General features: G+C 38.9%; 1 protein-coding gene across 3 annotated transcripts; it reads right to left on the bottom strand.

Moving 5' to 3' along the window:
• Window positions 1-1,741: 1,741 nt before the first annotated feature.
• Window positions 1,742-25,842, bottom strand: AFG3L2 (AFG3 like matrix AAA peptidase subunit 2). Of its 3 annotated transcripts, none has more exons than XM_053967200.1 (17): window positions 25,701-25,842; window positions 20,591-20,690; window positions 20,036-20,104; window positions 19,476-19,591; window positions 18,385-18,537; window positions 16,175-16,249; window positions 14,632-14,753; window positions 12,148-12,421; window positions 11,462-11,599; window positions 9,565-9,718; window positions 8,885-8,992; window positions 8,640-8,765; window positions 7,490-7,600; window positions 6,803-6,918; window positions 5,676-5,876; window positions 3,860-4,054; window positions 1,742-2,739 (listed from the first exon to the last, which is right to left on the bottom strand). In XM_053967200.1, the coding sequence occupies exons 1-17, from the start codon at window positions 25,824-25,826 to the stop codon at window positions 2,497-2,499; spliced, it is 2,427 nt and encodes an 808-aa protein (XP_053823175.1). In that variant the 5' UTR covers window positions 25,827-25,842; the 3' UTR covers window positions 1,742-2,496. The 3 variants fall into 3 exon arrangements, with proteins under 3 accessions (XP_053823175.1, XP_053823182.1, XP_053823188.1); XM_053967207.1 differs by lacking the exon at window positions 25,701-25,842 and adding an exon at window positions 25,149-25,280; XM_053967213.1 differs by lacking the exon at window positions 25,701-25,842 and adding an exon at window positions 24,910-24,966.
• Window positions 25,843-25,948: the final 106 nt, after the last annotated feature.

Below are 25,948 nucleotides of genomic sequence, written 5' to 3'. Positions count from 1 at the left end.
CAGATTATGCTCTCCATTCCTTCTCTTGCACTTGTATCCCTCAGGAAACAATTCCCCTTGGGAACAGAGTCAGCTTGGGAAAGAGGGTCTAGACCTGCTCCGTCTCCCAGCCTTGGGAGCTGCAACTCCCTTGCTGCTGCACAAGCCCCTGGTAGCTGAAGCAGCACTGCTCAGTGTGCTTGCAACAAAAATTAATCCGGCATTATTGGCAGCCACAGCACAGACTTAACTTGATTTTCTTGATTTATGTTCAACCACCTGACATCCTAAATTTGGGAGTTGAAGGAGGCTAGCAATCCTCTTGAAAGAAGCAGGTTGGGTAAACAGATTTTTTTGGTTGTTTCTCCATATCTTTGATTCCCAAGTCCCAACACTGCCAAATTCTGCCATTTTTGGCACAAAATATTAAGACCTGCTAATGTAAGGCTAAGCAAGCAAAACAGAGGCAAAGGTAAAGGAGAGGTAAGGCCATTTTCATACATCTATTGATTAAATGCTGCAACTGGAGTGGAATTTATTAGTAGACACAAACACGGAGTAAGAGAAACCATCTCCTGGAGATGTTTTTTTTCAGAGTCTGGTAGTGCCATTGTGAAGAGTCAGGTTAAGGGTTTAGGGGTTGGGTAGTTGGTTGCTGAGTTTTCTGCTGGTTTTATTTAGCAAGGAATGAAGAAATACAGAACTCTGACCTTTACTGTATAAGCACAGCTAGTCCTCAGCACTGGCTAAAACTGAATATCCCAGACAAGATGTGTTCAGCTAAACTGGAGGATGAGAAAAGAACAAACAAGACATTAATGCAGAATACATGTAAGGTACAACACTAGAGCATGAGCACAGAAATCAAGCACTGCTTTATCAAGATTTGAGTGCAAGATTTGAGTTTTATAGAAGAATTTTGCTATTGTAATAAATCATTCTAAACTTCAACTCCAATAATTAAGGAAATGAAGTTTAGTTTTTTTCAAGCTGCTTTCTTGTTTATAATTCATTCTTTAACAAATGCAATAGGGATAAATAGAAGTGTTTAACAACTAAAAATGTCCAGTAAATATGCCCAAAACAGCCATATTTGCTCTGTTTCCCTCATTCCACTGTAAAGCCATGTAATATCACAGATGGAAGAAGTTACGTCATGAAGAAAAAGAAAATCCAAAAGAATAATTTCCATAAAAAAATTAATTCAAATACATTTATAACCAAGGGTCTAAACTTTTAGATAAACTTTTTCCTTTGTCATCCCACTGTTTTCCAGTATGTTGCAACATACAGATGGAATCAGTCACTAGTTATCCTTTTAACCTGCCCTCTGACTCATTACGCTTAAAGGATTTTTGGTACAGCAGAGAAGATCAGTTCATTTTCCTTCCCTCCCTCAACCACTGCTCCACCCATGCTTCCCTGTCTTCTGCTGGGAGGAGGAGAAAGGCCATGAATTTTTGAACAGCTGAATTCTCCAACTAATGAATCATTAGCAGGCAGCAGACAACAAGAAGCAGATTACTAAAACAACTGTATTCAACTAAGCAAGGAAAAATCCCCATAGCTTTTTCCCTATAGTTTTTGATGAGCAAATGAGTATGAAACTCTGACAATCTGCTTTATCACCTTTGGTTTTGGTTGCTGCTTGTATTTGTGAACACAATTTTAGCCTGTATTAACAGAGTTTTGCATTGTTCTGAGTTCTATACCCAGAAACTAGAAAAAAAAAAAAAAAAAAAAAAAAAAAGGGACAGCTTAGTTCAGAAAAGTACTGTTTTATTGACTCAAACTGTATTTACACATCACATTCATATGTTCAATAGTTTACAGAACTCTGTAAAAAACTGACTGGTAAAACTGCAGGAGCCAAACAGTTTCAGACTTAATTTAAGACACTGAACCATGAATACATTTTAAGATATTTAAGTAAGTGTTCAGTTTCACTGTCAACTTACATGGCAGTTCTTTGTAGACAAACTCTAAAATCAAAATGAGGCGAAGGGGAACAGGTCAGATGAAAGAGCTGATAGTTTTGCAAAGCTAGTACTTTGTACAACCAGACTTTCACATTTGACAATGCACTTTGTATGATTCTTTTTCTTTTTGGAAACAGGTCACATACAGGTATAGTTTAGATAAATAATCAAAAAACCCTTTGATTTTTGTAAGCTTACAGATGTTTGGAAAAAAAAAAAACCCAGTGCCACAAAATCTGTGCATGAATCTGAACTGTTCCAGCGCTTGAGAGGCTCAGTTCTGGCGTTCCACTGCAGCTCGAATTCCTTGTATGCTTCTCCAGCTGGCAAACAAAAGATGATCACCTTTTACCAGGGAACTGATGATCTCACACACGTACATCAGAAGCAGAACATCCGTATCTTATCCCAAAAGATCACTCTTCCACCCATCCCTAATACAGTTTGGTTGAATAAATATTTTTTTGTTTTGAAGCACAAACTAGGTGAGTTTGTTTCTCTTCCAGAGTGCAAGTCACCATGGGCACACGCTTCACAGTTAAAATGGCATCCCTCCTCTGATCTGCCTAGCGACCTGTTCATCTGTTGTCTCCTCTTTTTCTTTTTCACGCTCTTTGTTCCAGTCTTTAAGGCCTTCTGGTAGTGAAGTATCCTCATCCAAACTTCCTGTACCTTCCACAAATTCTTCATAAGTAGACTTTTCTGCAAACGGTCTTGGGCCAAGCAAGTCTAGCATGTCGCTTTTATCAAGCACTTCCTTCTCCAGAAGCCGCAGGGCAACCTGGAATAGCACAACAAGTTACATCATACATATCAAATACCTAAGATGGCTGTCCTATTTGGAAGAGTTTGTTAAGGCAGTTAGTTTGGCATGGATTAATTTTGATAGAAAAAACAGGTTGTTCAGAGTTCACCAGATACAAGATTCTTCTCCCCCCTTGAGCATTTTTAGGAAGCACAAATACAATTTTATTTTTAATCCTGCTTTTAAGATTAAGCAAAGTGCCCTCACTGTGGGTCACTGTTGCTTTTATTGTTGCTTCAGAACAGACGATTTTTGCTTCTGCCAAAAGGCTCCCGATGCAAGACAGTAAATGACAGATGAAAACAAGTGTTCCCTTCCAGTCAGTGGGGATGGTTCAGTCAGGCTGCTGTTGTGTTACACGTTATTTTAGACATAAAATACCAATGTGTGAACACTGCACCAGGGTAGCTTGCAGCCTTGGGTCAGTGAGCTCATTGTTCAGCACAAACCACATTCAGTGATCTCTTTTGGGATGCTGACCTGCTACAACAGGATTTATGGAGCACATACAAACTTGTCTCCTTGTCAGTAAGCCTATTGGATGCCTATCCTACAAAATTATCCTTTTGCTGTATCAGGTTTTGTGGCAAGAAGAAAGAGAATATGCACAAGCTGAATCTTGGCTGCAGTGAGGCAGATCACAAGTGGCCAAGGGACAGGAATGGAAGAAGACAAAGATATTTTTATTAATGCTCAAAAGGAATTCAGAGAAAGGAAGTCATATGAACTTCCCTGCTTACAAGAGCTTCTTCAGCTCAAAAAATTGGGATCCTGGTATTTAATATTTGGGTTTTTAAGTTTGCCTATCACATCTACTAAGCCCTATGTTAGCAGGAAGACTCTTCCCTCCAACTTTGCAAATGAATATTGACCGCATAAGCAGGGAGGGATGTTAAATCATGCTCGTGAGATGCTCAGAGGTGTTCCAACACAAAAGGAGGTTTCTCTTAAGTCTTGTGACACATTCTCAAGATTACATCAAATGCGTTTTGAGCAAAGTTCCTCATATACTGTCTCTATTTTAAATCTAATTCAGTTCAATTCAGATTTTGGTTACCAGCTGGAACTTAGTGGCTAAAACCACTGTAATGCTCACCTTCTCCACTTCTGCTTTCTTCTCAGTCAGCAGATTTAATGTCCTTTCATAGGCAATGTTAATTAGCGACCGCACTTCTTCGTCTATCAACCTGGCAGTTGCCTCGCTGTAAGGTTTCTCTAAGACCATGTCTCCCTGACGAGGGAGATCAAAGGAAATCTGCCCCACTTTTTCATTCATACCAAACTGAACAATCTGAAGAAAAAAAAAAAAAAAAATCAAACAAAGGAGAGACAGCAAGAATTTTGGGTATGTTGATGTAAAATATGGCAAACAAAAAGGAAAGGAAGAAGTCCTTTTGCTATAACCTGATCTTTTCCTGTAACATCAACCTTTCCCTGAAAACTCTAGTCCACTGAAATTAATACACGTGCATTGACTTTCACTTATTTCTTTTAACTGATTAAAGTGAAAGACACAAATAACAGCATTTTAAAGTGGTTACTAGTGGTATGCATAGTGCTTTGCTGTTTAAATTCTAAGATATTACACAAAAAACACTTCAGCCTTCCTTAAGCAGTAAAACCCTTTACCAGAAATGGAAGTGTTTTGCCAATTCAAAATACTTCTGAAGTTTAGCATATTCTACTCACCCATAAAGATAAGCTGACTTAAGTACTAAAGTAGAGGGTCTTGAAGGTTTTTTCTATCAAGTCCAAAAATCATATGCTACCCCTCATCCCAAGACACTCCTCTACAAATGTGAAAACAATTCTTATCTTGCTTGACTCAGTACTGAATACTGACTTGTCTGGTTGCCAAATGTGGATGTTTTAAGTTGCATTTTGCTCCAGCAGAGGCAGAAGCCAGTTCAAATTGCTATTTATTTATTCACTCCATGGCTACTATCAATTTGATGGTTACTAAAGCAGCACTTCTCAGTCTAGCAAGATGCACATAGGTATGACAATGAATATTCAGAATTCAAAGAGATCTCACCATTAGAACCAAGCATCTTGACCTGCTTTCTTAAGAAAAGTTTAATACTTTCTTTTTGATTGACATGTACAAAAGTCTGTAAGTAGACTTATTTTATAAATTCTAAATTGAACAAGAGTCACTGAAGATCTCATAGAATTTACAGGGTATCATTACACATTGCCTTCCAGAACTGAGACAAGAAGAAGCACGCCTGAGATCAGGAAGTGGGTGGGGTTGGGGATAAGTGTGCAGGGGAAAATAAGTGTACTCCAAAATGTCTTGCTCCTTGTGAGTGTCTTATGAGATGACAGCCTTTGTCCTGATGCAGGAAATGTAGTAACACACCTGTATGTAACCCACAGCTACACTCAGGTGAGTCATTGCATTGATAAAATTTTAAGTTACTCATCTACATTAGTTAATAGGATACAAACACAAACCAATGTCTTAATTCACATAGACTTAACGGACTTAATAGTGCTTTCATACAAGTTTGTCTGGATTTCAAGTGTGAATCCAAACTGAATCTTCACACTGGGTAATTGTAAATTTAGGATGATATGATCAAATCTGAGCACTAAATTCCATTTTAAAATAAGTATAACAATTCCTATGTGTAATTGAATCCAATGGGATCCAACTGCAACATGTATGTTCCTGTGGGCAGATGTAGGGCAGTAATTGAAGCCTAATGCACGGACTGCTGTTGTGAGACTCAAAATATCTGAGTCATCAGCATCTCTAAACAACACCATGACACTTATTCGTACAGTGTTTCCTGAAACAAAGTTTCTTAGGGATGCACCTGATGAAATTGCAGCATAGCAAAATATGAGTTAGGTCAGAGATAAAGAAGAAGGTAAAGGAAAAAAAGAAATCTCACTGAAGCCCATACCTGAGCATATGCACTCTGGGTCACCTTCTTCAAGTCATCTTGGGCACCAGTTGTAATTCTTCCAAAGAAGATTTGCTCAGACACACGTCCTCCCAGAGTCATGCACATTCTGTCCAGTAGCTGCTCTTTGGTATAAAGATACTGTTCTTTGGGCAAATACTGAGCATAACCCAGTCCTTTACCACGTGGAATAATAGATACCTACAAACAAAAGTAACAGTGCTACAACTAACAGTGTTAAAAACCATAAAGCATTCTTCAGTGTGACTTACTTTTTAATACCACAACCTACACCATACTCACCCTTGAGGTTTAACTCAGGCATTATTTCCGTTTACAGTTTTACCCCCAGTCTGTTTTATCCTTAAAAGCCCTGGCTAGCTCTAAACTGGGATAACAACTACTAGAATATCTGGAAAAGAAAGGTAAGACCACCGACATATCTTCTCTAAAAACTGTATCAAATTTTTAAAAATACCATTTTAATTAAAATCCACAATTCCTTGAATGTTATGTATTGGGCATTATGTACTCTGTAACAGAGCATTTTTCCACCTTTAGCATTCTGAACAGTTGAAGGAATTCCCACATTTACTAATGACCTTTCTTCCAGCAGTAAACTGTACAATATTTTTAAGCCTGAGATGAGATTAAAAACACAGCTATGCAAAACTATGAATGTTAAAGCAAGTTTGGGAGATTGGGATGCTTTGTCCTCTACGTTCAACTTGTCACGCTGTGAACCCAAAAGAAAGCAAATTGAAACTAAAATTTAGCTTTCTATATTCCTGAAGTATACATGTGTAACCTGGTAAGAGTAATTTAAACCACTGATCAGTACTGAAAGCCTCAGAGAAAAAGCAGCCATCAAGGCAGCAGACCCATGAAAAGAACAGGTCTCTCAAAGGACATTTATACTACAAACTATGTAACAGTTAAGTCAGAAAACAGTTAAGAAAGTTTCAAGAAATGAACCAAAATGTACTCTAAAATTGACACACACTACTTTTTAATATATTTTAGTATCTTCTTAACATTTGGGGGGGGGGGGGGAGGGGAGAAACCACAAAGAAAAAGATGTTGTCCATGCTAATGTTAAAATTAAAAGTTCAAATTAACCTTCTTACCTTTAACAGCGGGTCAGCATGTTCCAAAAACCACCCTGCAACTGCATGCCCTGCCTCGTGATATGCTACTGTCTTTTTCTCCTCTGGCTGGAGTACTTGAGTTTTCTTTTCCAAACCTTTGTAAAATAAATTTGATTAATAGTTTCAGACACAACTTTCTCCTCTGAAATCCTTCACCTCATTTGCAAAGATGGTGAGCAATACTTAGAGGCCATACATGTGATCTATTGGAAAAGTTTAAACACCCCCAAAACCCTGCAAGTTTTAGAAATTCACATCTTCCAGGTTTCAGTGTAACCTTTTCCTTCCTTAGACTTTCTAGTTTCAATTGAAGTTCTTAGGAATATTCAAATATTTAAATAAAACATTTGAACTTTAAAAATCTTTTCTAGACTACTTCAGGGTAACAGCAGTTAAAAGCATCCCTAAATCCAAACAGTTTTTCCTCTTGCTGTTTTGAAGAAGAAATTAGAGATGTGTCCTGATGAAATTTGTACCCCTTCCTCTATTACAGAAGTCAGCAATATCGACAGGATACTTCTTTTCTAAATCTCAAGTGTGTTTAGGAGAAAAAGAAAACAACCTCAAAGAGGAGGACAAAGATTCAAAAGCATGGCTTCCTACACATATAAAAAAAGGGAGTTGCCTATAACAATTTCTGAGAAACAACTGGTGCTATTCACCTACCTCCAATAACTCTTTCAATTGCTTGCTCAAAATGCTTCTGGTTTATAGCATCTGAGAGATGCCTTGCAGCAATTAAAGCAGCTTCATTACAAACATTAGCAATATCAGCACCTAAAAGAGAAGGCAAGAATTACTGATCCTTTTCAACACTTTTCTCTGAGTTTAGCATAAACATAATCTTACCTATAACTAGTTTGCTATAAACTCTCACTGAGCTTGAAAATTAAAGGTAATGTGCTCTGAAATAGCTTAATTATTCAAGGTGTATTTAAATACATGTACTATAGTTATAGGCTTTAGGATTTTTCTCATAGGTAGACAGCCAGCGTTTATTACCAGTGAAGTACTTGTTTGATACATCCCACCTTCCTTTTCTGTCTGCAACAGATTATACTTAAACTAGTATATATTTAGCTGCATGCATTTCCTACATGTGAATTCTGTATAGCTCAGATATTGGCATATCTTTAGAAGATATCCTTTCACATTACTGATTTCATGCCATCCACTTTTTGTTAAAATTATTTGCAGTGGTGCTACTGAGGTAACTTAAACATCATCACTGTAGCTGCCGGAAACATTGACAGTCAAATCCCAGAAAATCAGTTTCATATAGACCAAAAACCAGTGAATAATTCATAAGTGTTGAATTCAGAATAGATGTGAGAACTCTCATTACTGGCTTATAATCTAATTAATTTCAAATCTGTATTGACCAGTAGTTGAATTCTGCACTGTTTTTTGGTTTTTACATCCAGAAAAAAAAACCCCTATAGAATATGCACACAAACTCCACAAAACCCAGGTCTTCCCCAGAAGTGTTCAAGAATGAAACAAAGGAAAGAACAAACAAAGGAAGAACACACAGACACAAGTGATAGCAATCAGAAACCTCTGAATTGCTTGTCCTGAAGACAGAAAAAACTCCCTCTTCATGTCACCCTGACTGAAGCTGACAAAACTTGAGACCCTCAGAAATCTCCTACTTGCTCTAACAGGTAAAGAGAATTTCAGGCTGTGCCAGTAAATACAATGAAATCAAAAGCCATCCAGAAGATCAGGTGCAAGAAAACCAGAATTAGTAGGGAAATCAAATATCTACAGCTTACACAGTAAATGGAGAATAATAGTGGCATTAGGAATCACTTACCAGAAAACCCAGGTGTTAGTGATGCAAGCTTTCTTGCTAGGTTGTCTTTATTTAAGACAGTGTCTAATTTCAGAGGTCTAAGGTGAACTTTGAAAATGGACGCTCTTCCTTTTATATCTGGGGGTCCTTTAAAATAGAAGACATATGGTTTTACTTTTCACACATATATGTTCAAATTGAGTTTGAGCAAGGAAGCTACATATATAAATAGTTGCAGTGACTTCAGGCACCCAGGTAAAACTTACCAATGTAAATCTGCCTGTCAAAGCGTCCTGGTCTCATCAGAGCAGGGTCTAAAATATCTGGCCTGTTAGTACCTGCCAAAATTACTACATTTGTGGTTGTATTAAACCCTGTTGAAGAAAAGGGATAAAGAGAAAAGCTGTGTAAATATAATTTCTGTGAAAAAACACCAACAAAAATAAAAAGACCGCCCACTTTACAGGGTCATGTGAAAACTGACAGTTCAAACAAATGATCTTAAAGTTGAAAATGATTCTATTTATTGCTGCATTGTCCAGCTTTTCATAACAAGCAAGAAAATGGCCTTGGGCTCTGCTTTGTGAAGTACTGTATCAAATCCTGCTTTATCTTCAAAATACAATAATAGATTAACTGCTCAGGAAATCAGCATGGCTAGCTATATTTTTTACAGACAGACTGATCTCATTGTGAAGAATTTTTTTGCCTATTCAACTATGACAAAGAATTAGGAGATACAGAATGAGGGTTCTTTTTATCTGAATGAATTTTAGTAAAACATCAGGCTGCAGCAAAGTGAGTCACCGTGCTTTATTTTTGGAAACAAGGAAACGGACAATTTGAATTTAAGCTAGAATCCAAATCTTAGTTAGCAGGTCTGAACAAGCATATTCTTTCCAATATCCTTGTTATTATAACATAGTATTAGGCATTAAATACTCACCATCCATTTCTACTAAAAGCTGATTGAGTGTGTTCTCTTGCTCACTCTGTCCTCCAAAGTTGCCCCTTCCTCTCTTCCTCCCTACTGCATCTATTTCATCAATGAAGAGAATGCACGGGGCATTTTTACGAGCCAGAGCAAATAAGTCTCTAACCTTAACAAAAGAACAAAGAATGTATCAGACTGGTTTGTAACTCTTTTGAGTTGGGGGATGGGAAGGGGTGGGAGGAGGCACATCAGTAACAGCATCCCTGTAACTGTGTATAGCTCTGAACAAGCATTCATTCCAAAGCCTTCAGCCAGCCCTCAAGGCAATGGTAAGTTACTTAATTCCCCTCCAAATATTCATTTGGAAGTTAACTTCTAGAAATCTGGAGAAAACATCTGGGACATGAGTAGATAGCTGAATTTTTTTTAGACTTTCATATTTTAAGCAAAGTATTACATAACCACTGTGTTAGTTGCAGCACAATCTGACTTGAATTTTAGATGCAACCTTGCAATGTTGCTGTGCTTACAAACCTATCAGAAGGGCCTCATTAAAACCAGTTCAGTGAGTTAACAGATCTACAACTGAGGAATCGAACTGGAGCAAACAGGAAATGAAAAATTAATGGAAGAATTTTGACCTGAGTGAGAATTAGATGCAGCTCAGAGCTTTACTACTCTATACATTAGTGATGCAATTACAGAATATGTCTCTGATGACAAAAAATGTCCAGCATATGAAGAGATGCAAATTTTGGACAGTAGGTTGTACAACACAAAGTCACCCAATTTGTTTTTCTCAAAGTACAATGAACAAACAAGATAAACACATAGCAGATGCTTGAAGTGAATTCTCTTTTCACTGGAATAAGCAGAAATCCAGAATCAAACAACTATTTTTAGTGTATATGCATTATGGAAACTAAAGATTTCCATATGCATATACACTAAAAAGCCACCAAAGAAATCAAGGCTGTGTAAGTAGTTTTAATTCTAGCACATTCAATTTACAAATGATCAATTTAGCATCACTAACAACTGCCATATTTAATAAATTAATAGGAACTGAAAATAAAACTCTCTCATGTTGTTTTCTACAGGCATCAGAAATTATCAACTGTGTTGAAACCTTGATTCCCAGCCAAAGTTATATCAACAGATTTCACTGGATAGTAAAAGTACTTTCATAGACTGGTACAGAAAAATTAAGTCACTTTGCTTTAAAGCATTTCACATATCTATTGACAACAGAAGTCTGAGTATCATTATAATTTATATATATACTTTCCCAAACTTTAATTACCATAAAACACTATCAGTAACTTGTTTATACCACTTCACATGTTTTTAATGAGCTTTCTTAAGACAGTTAAGGCAGAAAAGCACAAAAAAATATCAGACATATATTTGGTTATTTAAAACACCTGATCTCCAGAAATCAGTCATTGGACTCATATTTCAATCAGAAGCTTATCTGTGTGTTGTAGACAACTCTTTATAACTAAGAGTTTCAAACAACAAAGAGAATAAAGTTCTTCAAAGAAGCAGGATTTAGAGCAGGAGGAGGCATTCCCATAGCAGTAGTCAAATGAGCTACAGATTTCTGATCCAGATAGTAAATTTGGATCAGAACTTTGGATGAGAGCTCAAAGAATGCTATTACGTGTTCTCAAGCACCTGAAAAGAGGCACATCCTTAATGGGCTGAAACCAGCTAGTGAACTGCCTTAATAACTTTTATTAAAGGTACACTGATGGATTTTTGTGTTTAGACGTGCATCTGGCATCACTTGTAAGAAATCTGCATAGAAGAAAGAACTTCAGCTGTAATCAAACCATTTGTCTCCCAAACCTGACAACATCCTTTCAACAGCCAATACTGAAAGAAAACAGCAAGGCCAAAGACTTACTCGCGCTGGACCCACACCAACAAACATCTCTAAGAACTCTGAGCCATTGACGGTGATAAATGGCACATTGGCTTCTCCAGCTGTAGCTTTAGCCAGAAGTGTTTTCCCAGTACCTGGAGGACCTGTCAGGATTGCCCCCTGCAAGAGAAACAGGTATATTTTCCTCATGAAGAAAACATATATTAAGCCTATGAAAAAACATGTTAATGATATTGAGTCCTCTGGCTTTTCTTTCACCACAGTCAAAATCATGCAAGGAAATAATCCATGAAGATTAATCCCTCCTTTAAAGGAGCAAAAGGAAAAACAAATTAGATACAACACTACCATGTTGTCTTAAGAGTTGCAGGAACAGTGTTTTCTTTGACTAACATATTAAAAAAGAAAAAGGTATGTCATCAGCATGCCAACTGCCAGCACAGCCAAAAAGCAATTCTGTAATAACTACTTGCAAGATTGCTGTTATACCTATATGTGTAACACTTCTGGTCCTTGTGAACAGACAATGTATTCCACAAGGCAAGTCTTCTGGCACCACAGTTACACTGCTGGCACTTAATGCTTACTTATTTTTTTTCTGATTGGAAGACAGAAGCTGGAAAGCATTGCATACGTAAACAATCCTAGCACAGTTTAGAATACTGAGGACTACTAGAAGACCAAAGTCTAAGTCATCAATCCCTTACCTTTGGAATTTTTGCTCCCAAATCCTCATATTGTTTGGGATTTTTCAGGAAGTTCACAAACTCCATTATCTCTAATTTGGCCTCCTCACAGCCAGCTACATCTTTGAATTTAACATCTATTTCATCCTTAAGGACTTTGGCTGTAGTTTCACCAACGCTGAAAAGTCCACCCATTCCACGCCCTGCCCGACCTAAGCCTGCAGGACCTCTTCTTAATGTGTACAGCAATGAACCAATAATCAGAATTGTAGGCAGCAAACTGAGGAGAAATGACCTGTGGAGGAAAACAAAACAAGAAAAGAGAAACCTATCACAAAAATCCATTACTGCAAATAACACATATAAGATGTTGGTTCCATCATTAGCAAAGTATCATAAGCTAATGCTCTATTAACTTGTAAAGTTTGTACTTCACACGAGGAAAACCATCAAAATAAATTCGAGAACAAATTGTTATACTTATAGTTGTTTGTTTTTAAACCAAGCAAATCAAGTAACATTGCAGAGTTTTCCAGAGGAAAAATTGCTTTACGTAATAAACAGAAGTAGCTTGTTTTTCAAAGGTAAATTTACAGGACTAGTTATGTAAATGGTTATATTCTCAAAGTAAGTTGCATTAAGTAGCATATAGACAGTGTATCCTATTACTTCAAGCAGAAATTTCTCTCCAAAATACACACTCTTATTCCCTTAGGTCGTTCAGCTTTTTGCATTTTTTTTCTCCTTTCAATGTTTCCATTTTCATTTTCAAGGATACAGATTTGCAGGGGGGAGGGGGTGGTTTCTTGGGGTGTGTTTTTTTGTTTCTGTTTTGTGGTTTTGGTTTTTTTAAATTATTATTCATTGTCCATTGTCCTCCAGCTTTCTAGCACAGCTCTGTAAAAGCCCAAAACCCTAACACAGTTCTCTTTATCATAGTATCTGAGCACTGTACAGATTTTTCTGTGAAAAGGAACAGCTTCAACAAACAGGTCACAAGACGTTCCAGCCACACTTGGCAAAAACAAAATGCAGAAAAGAAGGACAATCATAAAGCACAGGATTTCCAGGCTTTACAGGTAACCCACATTCCTGGGATAAAGAGGAAAAGAAGGATTTTTCCCTCTACTGTGGTATTCAGTAGAGTCTGATCCAACAGGGAACAGCAGTACTTTGATTACATATAGCTGCTCTCTCCTGTTTTCTGTGGCATTCCTGGGGCAGAGCAATACATATAAATACCTATATGAAGAACAGACACTGAGGAGGAAAGAATCAGAGCTGTGCTCAGAAAGAGGGATTCAGGAAGTAAAGGCCTGTACAAGGCTGAAAAAGGCATAGGAACTGATCTACCTTTCCCAGTCTGTGGTGAGAAGCCTCAGGCCGACATGCAGTGTTTTCACACAAGTGCTGCATTGCCCTGACCATCACTTTTCCCCAGGTTTGTTTAAATAAGGGCTCAACAGGTTAATTTATGGACCACAGCATGCTCCATTATAAAGAAACAGAGAAATGAGGCAGGCAGTGTGTAGAACAGGGAAATAAAAACCTCTGTCTGAAGTTGCAGGATTGCCCAGAGTTAAGACCACCATTCTTCTTGTTGCCACCAACAGGCAGCAGCAGCTTGGTAACACACACTACAGTAAAACCAAGACATTCTCCTCCATTCTGCCAAATCAAAACAAATACCCCCAAGTACCATGTATGTAAACACAGGAGAGGCAGTAAATGAGCCATTTTCATGAGCTACTACACCCCAAGTCGAACTTCCTGATGACAAAAAACCTGTTTGACACACATCAGCAGGAGTAATTGCTAAACTGCTCACTTAGAACCAAAAAGAAATTAGTCCTTGGGTTACAAGATTACGTTTATCTTGTAAGCCATTTGGAAAAATATATCAGAGAAGCACTTTTACTGTCTTCTCAATAAGGTAAATAAAATTCATTTACATAAGGCTAATACAAAGAACACAAATCTAGTATCAGAGCCATTATTCCCTAATGGGAAGAAACAATGCTGTAAATCTAGTATCAGTACTATTTTTCTTAACAATTTATAGCATGACGCATTTTCCAGTTTCTGTTAGCAGGCAGGTTAGTGTGATCTACTTAATCACCCATTTCTTGCTTTTTTCCAAGGCCCAAAATTTGACTTATGCTTAGTTTTTGGCCAAAAATTGATGTCCAGAATAACTCAGCCAATATACTTTGGTTCTATGATATAATCTGTCTGTTCAGAAATCTACATGAGCATCATCTCTGGAGCCCTGCTGCTGTGCCCAGCTAACTCTTGCTCTAGTAAAAGTCACGGGGAAGAAGGGCTTAAATGAAGAAAGGAGTTACAGTATAACATTTATATAATAAATTCAAAACCTCAAACCCGAGCTGTTATTCTGATCATACTGCCACCTAGTGAAGCATAAGGTATGCATATTACAAACCTACTTCTCTACTGTAAACACAGTCTTTTTTTCACCAGTGACTTTTTAAAGCAACTTCTTACCCATCACTCTCTGTTGAGTAGACTACAGGCAATCTGTTCTCCACTTCTATTCCCAGATCTTGCTGCACAGTCTCCAGATTGCGTTCAAAAGTGTCCACACTACCAATATTAAACCAGACGTACTGCGAGGAAAAAAGCAGAGATGACCAAGTGCCCTATCTTATTTCATCTTCACTACAAGCCAGCTTCTTCTAGTCTGGTAATTCCTTGTGCATGTGTTAAGATTTGGACCAAGTTTAAGTTGCCTTGTCAAGTGTTTAACTGGTATAAGAGGCACACAAATCTGAAGCTCCCAACCTGAATACACTTGTATCTATCACTGCTTCTGCAGAGATGATAAATCCCAATAGTTTTATGGCACTTTAAACAAATGGAAATCCTGGCATTTTCTCCAGAAAAAAAATGGAAGGGAGTAATAAACAGATCTTTATAAGGGAGCTATATAGTCAGAATAATACAGAGCATTGAACCTGGAAACACAGCAGTAATACAACTTACTGATTCATTTGAAGGTCTCAGCCCTTCTGATTAAGAAAGGTTTTTGCTTTTCTTAAGAAAAGCTTCTGCAGTTTATACTAGCTTTAAAGTCAGCTGTCTCACAAAAAAAAAAAAAAAAAAAGGGCAAAAATTTATCACATCACAGACCAGAAAGAAAAATCCAGCCATTACTTTCAAAATGTGTTGAGATCTCGTCAAGAAAATCTACCCTTTTGCACTATGACCTGCCTGACTTGTCCCTCCTCACTCTAACATTGAAAAAGAAAAAACAGAGCAGTTAAATGATTGGGAAACAAAGGCAACTGGTTGTATGTGGGCTAAAGAGTAGGTGTATAAATAAGCCACACTGAAACTCACTGATTAAGTAATTGCTGCAAATTTCACTTTACCCAGGAGGTATGCATCTTTGGAGCTATCTGTCTTTCTTTGTTTCAGAAATACAGTTAAGAAAAGCTCTACCACCAAAGAAGAGGTAACCTGATAAAGCTTTTCTAATGCTTCTTTGAATTTTCTATGGAAGTTTTATATATATTTTTAATAGGTCTCTGCCACTGAGTATCTTTCTTTGGAAAGCTTTCACCTGCATCAGCCTATTCCTCACTGTGCTACTAGAAGACAACTCCATGAAATAAATACTTTGGAAACAAACACTTCTTTTTGTTTTCTCAAGTAACTGGCTAAAAGCAGTCTAGAACAGAAAAGATTCCTAAGTATGTGGACTTAAGTCTGGGATTTTCTTGAGCAGATGGAAAACAGCAACTAAAAATACAGAACCCTCAGCATTTTCTTGCTCTTCCTTTTTAAGTGTCTGTATTAAAGAGCATAGTGCTGGAAAGGAACTACTTGTCATAGTTTAAAGGTATCTGTGGCAAAACAATTGATACAGTAAAGTAAAAAACACATGAATTAGGATAATGTAACAAGAAAATATGGTTTTGATTAAGAAATTATTAATGATCCAGACCAAGTTTTTGTCTCAAACTTTACATAAAAAGACTGTTTCGCTGCTTCTAGTATCTCATGTATATGTATTAAAAGTATTTACCCATTCATGAGGAGACTTTCCAGGAACAAAGATGACTCTAACAAAGCGCTTGTTCACCACTTCAAGTCTATCCACCTGTAGGAGGAGAAAAGAACAAAACCTGAGTGAAGAGTGTACAGTCACTGTGCTTCCACCACAGCTTCAGATAACTAATGTGAATCTGTTTTCCAGTTAGGAGACTACAATTAATCACGTACATCAGGACAGTTCCACAGTCTACAGTTTGCCATCAGGAATCATGTATGCAATAATGAAAAAAAGGCACATCAGAATTTAGATTGAAAGATTGACATTTACCCTTTTCTGAAGGAAAAACTCAATGCGTGCCTCAGCAAAAATCAGTTACGGTAAAATAGTTAAATAGTAGTTAATTGTCTCGGCGGTCAAACATCAAAAGCAGTAAGTTATAGGATTCCAAACTCTTAGAGCAGCTTCCAAAACAAATCAAACTGAGCAAAATGAGGGAAATCTGAACTATGTTCTTAAAACTGTTTTCCCTAATATAAAGGGCTTCCAGTGCTACAATAACATCAATTAGATAAAGAAGTATTTAGCTGAGGTAACAGATACCATATAAACTTAGGAACTGTGCTATAGGTTTAGCAGATATATACCATTAAGATCTTTTTTACAGGTCTCTTCCAATTGTTAGATTCTTGTATTTGACAGGGCCTTTTTACTAAAAGTCAACTAAAAATTTTTCCATGTTTTCTTCCCCTTTCTGTAGAATAACTGGTTTTGACATTTTTAAAGCACTTAAAACTAGCAATCTAGTTTTATAAGTTGGGCCTAAACTGCACACAGGTTAGTAACCTTGTTCTCTGAACTCACATGAGGTCATGTGGTCATTTCTGGTAGAATTGAAGACATGAGCTAAAAAGTCACTCTAGAACTAATCTGATTTCACACAACACTACCTGAACACCTTTGTTTTGAAAAGCACATGACTCCAGTAGTGCTGTCTTTTCCCCACCACAAGGCAGCCGACAGTACTTGATAGCTACACATTTAATCTGTCTGAATATCCACGCTACATCTTACAAAGACACAAGAAACTTGGTTTTGTGCAACAGCCTACTTTCACAATGCTTTTCTGCAAGGAGGCTTCAGGTTTTGTTCACTGTAACAGCTAAACTAATATTTTTATAGAGTTAAGTGTCTTACTGCTTCAGAAATTTAATCAGTATGGGTTTTTTTCACAAGATGTACAAAATCACCAATTTAGAATATGACTGATCGTAAGACAGTCTAGGCAGAAGCATACAGAGCAGCTCTGCAGAGATCAGTTAGAAAAGAAAGACACACACCCTGTTCAGCAGCTTACCAAAGTAAGGCAATGGAAGGTTAATTTGTGTTAACATGAAATCCCTCTAGGTCTGAAACCTAGAGGACAAACCAACCCAATGCTTCCCTAATCTATAGGGCAAAGCTACCAGCAGGGAGGAACAGAGCAAAGAATTAGTGGCTCCTGAAGTGGAAAAAGCCTGTGCAAGACACAATCTCCTGAACTTCAGGGCATCACTAACCTATTACTCCAAGTATGGAAAGCTGCCAAGTTCTACAGAGAGATAGGATACTGATGATAAAATTGATTGCTCCAGTAGTGGCTCCAGGTAAGAAAAAATGAGAGGAGAAAAAGAGAGAAGGCTACTTTACAACACAGTCAGGCTGATGAAGGGATACCAATGAAAAGTCCTTGAAAAGATTCTTCCATTCCCCACCCATCCCTTTCTCACTGCTGCTTCTCAGATTCCCCAAGGAACTGATTTCAGGCACGAAACAAGCAGAAAACCTTTTATTTTCAGAGGGATGGGCTCATGCAAGTGATAAGGTTAGGAGTAAACTTCTTCCAAAGGCAGCTGGTATGTCTCTTTAAGCCATTATGTCAGCTTGCCTGACATAAAGCCATACCCAAAGAGAGTGTGGCTACACTGCCCCTTCATACCAGCACCCACATGAGACATCCAACCAAAGTTTTGTCCCGAGTTGTTATTCCCTCTCCTCTCTTAAAATGACATAAATCTTCACACATCCCTCCTGAACATCAGATCTAGGAACTGATTAAAATGAAAGCTAATTCCTTCCTCCATCAAAAACTACACTGAGCCAATTCTCACTCTACAGACACACAAACACAAGCCTAACTGGGGAGGCAGAAATGAGCATCTTCAGCACTCTGATGTTTTACACTGATTCCCCTCCCCACTCACCAATCCTTTAGAAAGGTAGTTGTTGACAAAGTCTTTCCAGGTGATTTCTCTCCCAGGGACCCTGAAGAAGAAGTAGTACACAACCATTGTCCAGAAAAAAGAACTTCCCACTACATACATCCGAAACTCCCTGACATCCCATGGAATGTCACCCTAGGAAATGGAGAAGGCAAAAAAAAAAAAAAAGAAATTTAGAGTCTGTAATACAGTAAGCACATAGAAAACAGGTTCTGGTATTTCTTTGTAGCTTCTATTCCCTGCCCTCAAGGTTGCCACAGACCATGTTAAACAAAGGTCTGTTTTGTTGTATGAGCACACTTCAGAATTTTCACATAGAACCGAGGAATTACAGCAATAGAAAATCTTTAAGTGTTTTACAAACAGTAATTGAAGTGTTTTGAACCATGAACTAATGTTTTTAGAAAGGAAGAAAAAAAAAAATCACATGACCTTTCTGCCTCCATTCTAAAAACAGCTATCCTTGGTCTCCAGGAGTGCATGCAAGACCAACAAAAAATAAAGGCAAAAACTAACAGAAGAAAAAAAGCCAAAAACAAAAATGAGGATGAAAAATGTGCACCAAAAACATTCTTTTTATATATATAGGAATATTTTATACATTCCTGTACTGTCAGATGCCATCATCTTTGTGTTACAGCTGGCAATAAATTTCAAAGGGAAACTCACATAAGTATTCCATCAAGGTCAGAACATGTAAGAACAAAACACATTTAATGAGCATTGGGTGGTCAGAAAATTCTCCAAATTGCCACTGAAACAAAACATGAGGCCTTTAAAGGTCTGAGGCTCCCCTCTAAGAATACTGACTACTAGCAATCACATTCACACAGCTTAAACTTCATTAATATTCTTGAACAGAGGTAGATGCCTCTGGAGTTATGCACAAAATAGTTATTCATGAAAGGCACAGAGTGGGGAGCCACCTAGAGCCACTTGCCATGAAAGGCCTGGCACAGGAGGCTTGAGCAAGATTTGGGCAATCAGAATATGGCCTTAAAAAGCAAAATCATGCAAGGTTATTTAATGAAGACAAGACAGTGACATAAAGAAAGATATTTTAAAGTCAAAACCTTCTGTAATCTGGTCCACCAGTTAGTTTCTTCTTTCTTGCCTCCTTTTTTTCCACCACTCCCACCTCCTCCACTACTAGTTCCACTGGGTTGTCTGGAAGTAGCTTGCTTTGTTTCTAATTAAAAAAAAAAAAAATCTTATGCTAATCTCACATTACCTTTTATTAGTTATATTAAGGAGCTGTTCTGAAAAATATACTAGTCTGCAATACTACAGTAATTAGATGATGTGAAAAACAGCACTTTCAATAGAAAACCAGATATATAGTCCATTAAATGGCAGAGACAGTTATGACCAGAAGTCTGTTAACTTAATATTGAGGGACAGAACTCCAACAGAAGCATAAAAATAAATACTATTCCCGAAAATGAACATTATTTTGCTTTCATATCATGTATAGAAAAACATCAATTTGCACTCCTAAACTAATCTGGCACAAATATATCTTCCCTGAAAAATAAAGAAAAAACCTAAAACCCAAACTCACAATTGTTATGCCAAAACCTAATTTAATGAATACACATTCCACAAAGAACTGAAGTCAAGCAGCTTTTTGTACCTTTTGTTTCTCCAGGTGTACCTTTAGTTCCATTAGATTTCTTCCCATTGGGAAAATACTTTTCAAATCCTATTGAGAAAGAGGAAAGGAGCTCACAATTGGTTTTTATTTTACAATTCTTTCATCACACTTCAGTCATCACAAGCTGAATATATACACCAGCAAAGAAGCTAGGAACATACAGACTGTAAAACCAGCTTTGTTCTTGTCTTTTTGTTGAAAAGCTCTACCCAGTCTCCATAAATAAATCTACAGTGTTGACAAGAGAATACCACATCTATTTAATAACCTAGAGTAAAGCAGTATTTTAACCAGAGATAGAGGAACTTAGGTCAACAGAAAGCTCCACTGCACAATGTGAAGTTGAGCAAACTACACTATTCTTTAATAGTTCCTAAAAATCCCATAAATCAAATGTTCCATCTCAAGATTATAGGCTGATTAGTACAAGAACTGACTTTCCCACAGACAATAAAGCTAAATAGTACGTATGTGCAGTCCTCAGCAAGGTATGTAAGCAGTCTGCTTCATTTCACAAGTCAAAGTTACAGTCACCTTTGGGAGGTTGAGAGAAAAGCCTTCTGCAAGCAGCGATTACACTTGCCAAAACAGTGCTTCTATCAGCAGTAACTCCAGGGGTAACTTGGTCACAGAGCTGAAAGATGAAAAAGAAATATAAAGCAACAAGAACGTGCCACAAAAATATTCAAGCTTACTAGTAGAGCCTTGCAGCTAGTCAGACACTGCTTCACAACTGGAATTGTACAACAGACTTTGTAGTAACTGCTCTGTGCCAGAAAGTAGGACAACAATGAGAAAAGTTCATCAAATAAGTAATTTCTACAGCAAGGAGATTTCTATTCTCATTGGTAAGAACAGAGTTTCATCTTACACACAAACAATGCATTCTTTATTAAAAGAGAAAAGTCAAGCAGAAAACACTACAAGCTATGAACATTAAATGCACATTGATTTCTATGGGACACGTTTCATCATACCAGCCAAATGACATTAAAGTGCAACATTAATGGTGACTATAAAAGCACGATCCACACAGTACTGAATCATGTTTTGTCTGCAACCTTTTTTCAAATAGTTAAAAAGCTTGAGTCCAAAAGAAAGGGATGGGGCAGACAATGCTTACATCCAGCTAAGAAACTAAAACTGATGAGGAATCTCAGTTCAAAAAGAAGATCTAAAGCCCTTTGTGGGTAAACATCCAGTTATAAAACCACAACAAACCTAAGGCTATTGCTCCTTGTTCTAAGGCTGTTTACTGTTATTCATCATTTAAGTGCAATGAGGGAAATTTAAATATTTAAACTCACTAATTCTTAACAAAATTTTGCTACTAGAGTTGAATACTTTAAAAAAGAGTAAACTGCAATTTTATTCAAGAGAAATCATATCTGATTTCTTCAAGGACATCTTTTAGATAAAATCCCCTTTGTAAGTTTTTCCAACACTTCTGAGAAATAAATTATTATCTATGCCAAGATTTCCCCACAGACTGACTTTCCTTTTGCCTCCACTCCCTCCGCCACATAAAGGCACTCAGCTTCCTGTTCTTTTTGATTGGAAGCTATTTACCTTAAGAGTCACAGAAATAGTAAAATGCAAAAACCAAACACTAACTGAAAAGCAATAGGTCCTGAAAACATGACTCCAAGTATCCTTGCAAGACAGCAAACATCCATCTGGGACTAACACCTCCAGGATTATTTCTGTGAAGGGAAGCTCAGTGCTATAGTCAAGGTACAGTGGCTGTAAACAAAACCCATTTTTGCATATTAAATAAACTTTTGATTACTTGATTGCACACTAGAACTTCCTTAGGCATGCTGCCATTCAATGCTGTAACTCTGCTGAAATCTTCTGTCTGGAGTTTCCCCTTCCACCCCTTATTAAATGATGAAATACATTAGACTTATTTCGAGCATCCCTGTAGTTCCACCTGCTGGAATCAAGAAGAACACCAAAATGTTCTCATTCCTTGCTTTTGCTGTAGACTGAGCTAAGAATTCTTGGGCTGCTTGATCAAGCCATTATTTTTGTGCCGCTGCATGTGTCTGAATAAAATCTGATACTGAAAATCCAAGAAGGTATTTCACTGATTATCAGAAGCATGTGCAGCGCAGATAGTCTGGAGAGAAGCTAGTGTACAGAACAGCTACTAAGTCCAATACACTATGACCTCCAACATGAGCAATTCCATCTGTGCTCCTAGAAGAAGTTTTAGGACAAGTGGGATGCAGCCATGTGGGCAATAAAATAAAAAGAGCTTGCCACAGATCATGTATAGTTCAAATACAAACAGGGAGTGAATGCTGCAGCAACTGACGAAACTCAAAGAAACAGCGGGGTTTTCTCTTATGTCAGTGGTCCCCTACAACACACAAAAATTAGGGACTTAGTTCTGCATACTCAGATTACTTTCTTTTTGCAAAGAGACTGGAATATTCTGAAAGCTTTACTCCAACTAAGATGAAACAACTGATCATGTTTAAAAGAAAAATTTAAGTAAGCCAAATCAAATTGCCTGGCTCAGCTAGACTAGCACAGGTTTACTACAGAATTAAGTTATAGTTTAAGTGAAGGAGAGAGAAGGCTAAGCAGATAAAACTTCGGGGCAGACCTGAATAATGGGATTGCTTCCTGTCAGATTGTCTCTACAGATCCTAAATTCCATGAACACACGTAGTCACCTGTCAAGTTAATATGCAGAGAGCTGAGTGCTTTGAAGCTGCATTGTGAGAAAAAGGAACAAGTGACTTCACGGCAGGTTCAGAGTCACCTGACTGCCTTGAGAAGAGATGGCTGAGAGGGGACCTCATTATTGTTTTTAAGTATCTGAGCAGAGGGTGCCAGGAAGGTTGACCCAGGCTCTTCTCAGTGGTGCTGGGCAATAGGACAAGAGGCAATGTGCAGAAACTATTGCACAGGAAGCTCCACCTGAATAGGAGGAAGAACGTCTTTACTGTGTGGGTGACTAAGCACTGGAACAGGCTGCCCAGAGAAGCTGTAGAGTCTCCCTCACTGGAGATATTCAAGAACTCTCTAAAACATCAGCACAAAAACTGATCATCCTGATACAGGGCCTGTCCCTGGGGGTGTCTGGCAAGGGGGATGCCACAGCAAGCTTAGCTGATATAAGCACACCCACTGCCTAAACAGAGAGAAAGCAAACAGCACATTTTGCCTGGACGCTGCTTCGGGCTGTATACCAGGAAACTCTTGCTAAGTGTCTCCCAGTCAGAGGCAAAAAAAATCACTGCATGTAAAATAAAAAAGAAAAACCCCCAAAAAACCAAAACAAAAACCTGATTTTTTTCTTTCAGGCAAACCTTGTAACACCATCCTAAAAATCAAGACTTTTTAAAATGTAAGGTCTAGATAAGCAAAACACACCAAGGTCAGTTTTAGAGTTAAAATAACCCATAAAATGTTACTAGTCCAGAGTGCCACATAAACCCAAGACCACAAGCAGAACTACTTAAAAAGTTTACAAAACTAAGGCTACACAAAGCAGGAACAGAAAATCCATTTGTTTAGCTATACAAATAGGATAGAAAATCCATTAATTCTAGAAAGCTGGAAGTTTACAGTTTTACCCATTATCAAGTTTCAAATCAAAGCAAAAATAAATCAAAAGTCTTAATTATCTAACAGCCACCAAATATTACATACAAATATAATGGGGAGAGGGGACAACACGCAACAAAAAGCTGGTAAAGACATTTACCTTAATGCAAGTTACTTTCTACATAGGCAAATAGCAATAGGACAAGGGGAAATGTTTTTAAACTAAAAGAGCGGAGATTTGGATTAGAAATTAGGAAGAAATTCTTTACTCCTAGATGGTGGTGAGCCACTGGAATAGGCTGCTCAGAGAAGTTGTGGATGCCTGGAAGTATTCAGAGCCAGATGAGATGGTGCCCTGAGCAACTTGGTCTGGCGGGAGGTGTCCCTGCCGATGGCAAGGGGGGCTGTAACTGGATGATCTTTAAGGTCCCTTCCAACCCAAGCTTTTCTAAGGTTCTATGATTCCAAGCCACTCACTTTTTCTTAAAGAAGGATCAATTTAAAAAAAATGTAATGGCTTTTATGGAACAAATATCCTCATTCTTCTGCCTACACACACAGCCAGATGCTAGAATGATGACAAAGTTCCTTCCTAAGATTGATTTCAAATAGGAACTCACTAAATTTTGTTGGAAGAAACAAGAACTAGCCTCCTGAGAGATCAGCAGCACTGCTGATAATGTTTTATTTATTGTTGAAATGATGTTTGGCTCTGACCAAACAAAACCAAATTCACCATTAAAAACAAGCCACGTATTCATGCTGACAACAAAGCTACTAACATCCTTCTGTGCGTATTCCTCTCACAATTATCACTATCCTAGAGATAACCTTTACAGCTATAAAGGTGTGGCTGTTCACCACTCTATGGTACAGGAAAACAAAGAAAAGCAAGATGGCCATGAAAGAGAGAAGAATTAAGCATCTTCCTTCTCCCAAGCAGCACCAGAGGCCTGACACTCCCACACTGTGTTAGAGCTGTCAACGAGGGTAATACACATCTTGTAACAGCTGACAGTGAAGGCCATTTTACTAAGAATGAACACACAGACATCATGATTTATCAGTTAGTAACACAGCTGTAGGTGCAGATTCATGGCACCACTGCACTGTGCAATCCCGGGATGCAAACAACCAGGCTCCTCTTTTCCAGAGCACTGACACCCAAAACAAACCGCTCAGACACTAATCTTTAACATTTCAGCCTCTCACCCAACCACAAATCCACCTAACACAACTCATCACCCTGAAAAAGCAAGGGAAGAACTTTGGAATTAGGTGGGACACAGCACCTGGGAAACCAGTGGGAACCTGGGAACCATCCTCTATGAAGAGAAGCTGAGAAAGTTGGGGTCGCTCCACCTGGAGGAAAGTTGCATGGAGAGCTCAGTTACCTTACAGTATCTGAAGTGTGTCTACAGAGAAGCAAGAGACTGATTCTTTATCAGGAACTGTAGTGATAGGACAAGGAGTAATGGGTACAAATTCAAAGAGGACAAATTAAGTTAGATATTAGGAAGAAATTATTTACTGTGAGGGTGGTGAGACACTGGAACATGTTGCTCAGAGAAGCTGCAGATGTAGTGTTCAAGGCCAGGCTGCATGGGGTTCTAAGCAACCTGGTGTAGTGGGAGGTGTCCCTGTCCATGGCAGAGGAGTTGGGAAGAGAAAATCCTTAAGGTCCCTTCAACCTCCTAACATTCTAAGTTTCTATGAATACCGGCGAGATGCAGCACCAGCAGCAGCTCTGCGGTGTCGCCTCGTCCTCCTTGTGCAAGACAACGCTGCTGCGGCCGAAGGAGCCCGCAGGTTCTCCCGCACGGAGCCGGCTGCCACTTCCAGGCCGGGAGGCGCAGCACTCCAGCGCGCCCGCTCACCCATCCACGGGCCCTCGTTCGCCGCCGCCCGGAAGGGCCGGCACAGAACAGGCCGGGGCTGCGTCCTCCGGACGGGGCGAGGACGAGCCGGGGAAGGCCGCGGGCAGCACAGCTCGGCTCCGAGCAACGGAGCGCCTTTCCCCGCCTCGGGGCCGCCCGCCACCACGGCCCTCCCTCGACCCCCGGCCGCCGTGCTCGCTCCTCACCTGCGCCAGGCAGGGCCTTGCCCCCCCGAGCAGGCCCCTCCCGCAGAGCAGCTGCTGCAGCGGGGCCCCGGGCAGCCCCCGGCGGCGGCAGCCGCCCCGCGCCAGCAGCAGGTACCGGTGCGCCATGGCCGCCCGGACCCGCCGTCACCGCCGGCCTGACGTCACCGCGCCGCCGCGTGCATTTCCTCTACGTCCGAAGGGCACACCTGGCCCCGCCCCCGGCAGGGGCCACGCCCCTCAGAGGGCAC

The sequence above is a fragment of the Vidua chalybeata genome, chromosome 1, assembly GCF_026979565.1.
Source record: "Vidua chalybeata isolate OUT-0048 chromosome 1, bVidCha1 merged haplotype, whole genome shotgun sequence".
Classification (NCBI taxonomy): Eukaryota; Metazoa; Chordata; class Aves; order Passeriformes; family Viduidae; genus Vidua; species Vidua chalybeata.
This window is presented reverse-complemented; position numbering and strand designations above follow the sequence as displayed.

Coding starts and splice junctions, on each gene's coding strand:
- AFG3L2 (XM_053967200.1), bottom strand. CDS start 25,826: ATGGCGCACCGGTACCTGCTGCTGGCGCGGGGCGGCTGCCGCCGCCGG. Junction 8,993..9,564: donor GCTTTTAGTAGAAATGGATG/GTGAGTATTTAA, acceptor TTTCTTCAACAG/GGTTTAATACAACCACAAAT. Junction 6,919..7,489: donor AATTGAAAGAGTTATTGGAG/GTAGGTGAATAG, acceptor TATTTTACAAAG/GTTTGGAAAAGAAAACTCAA.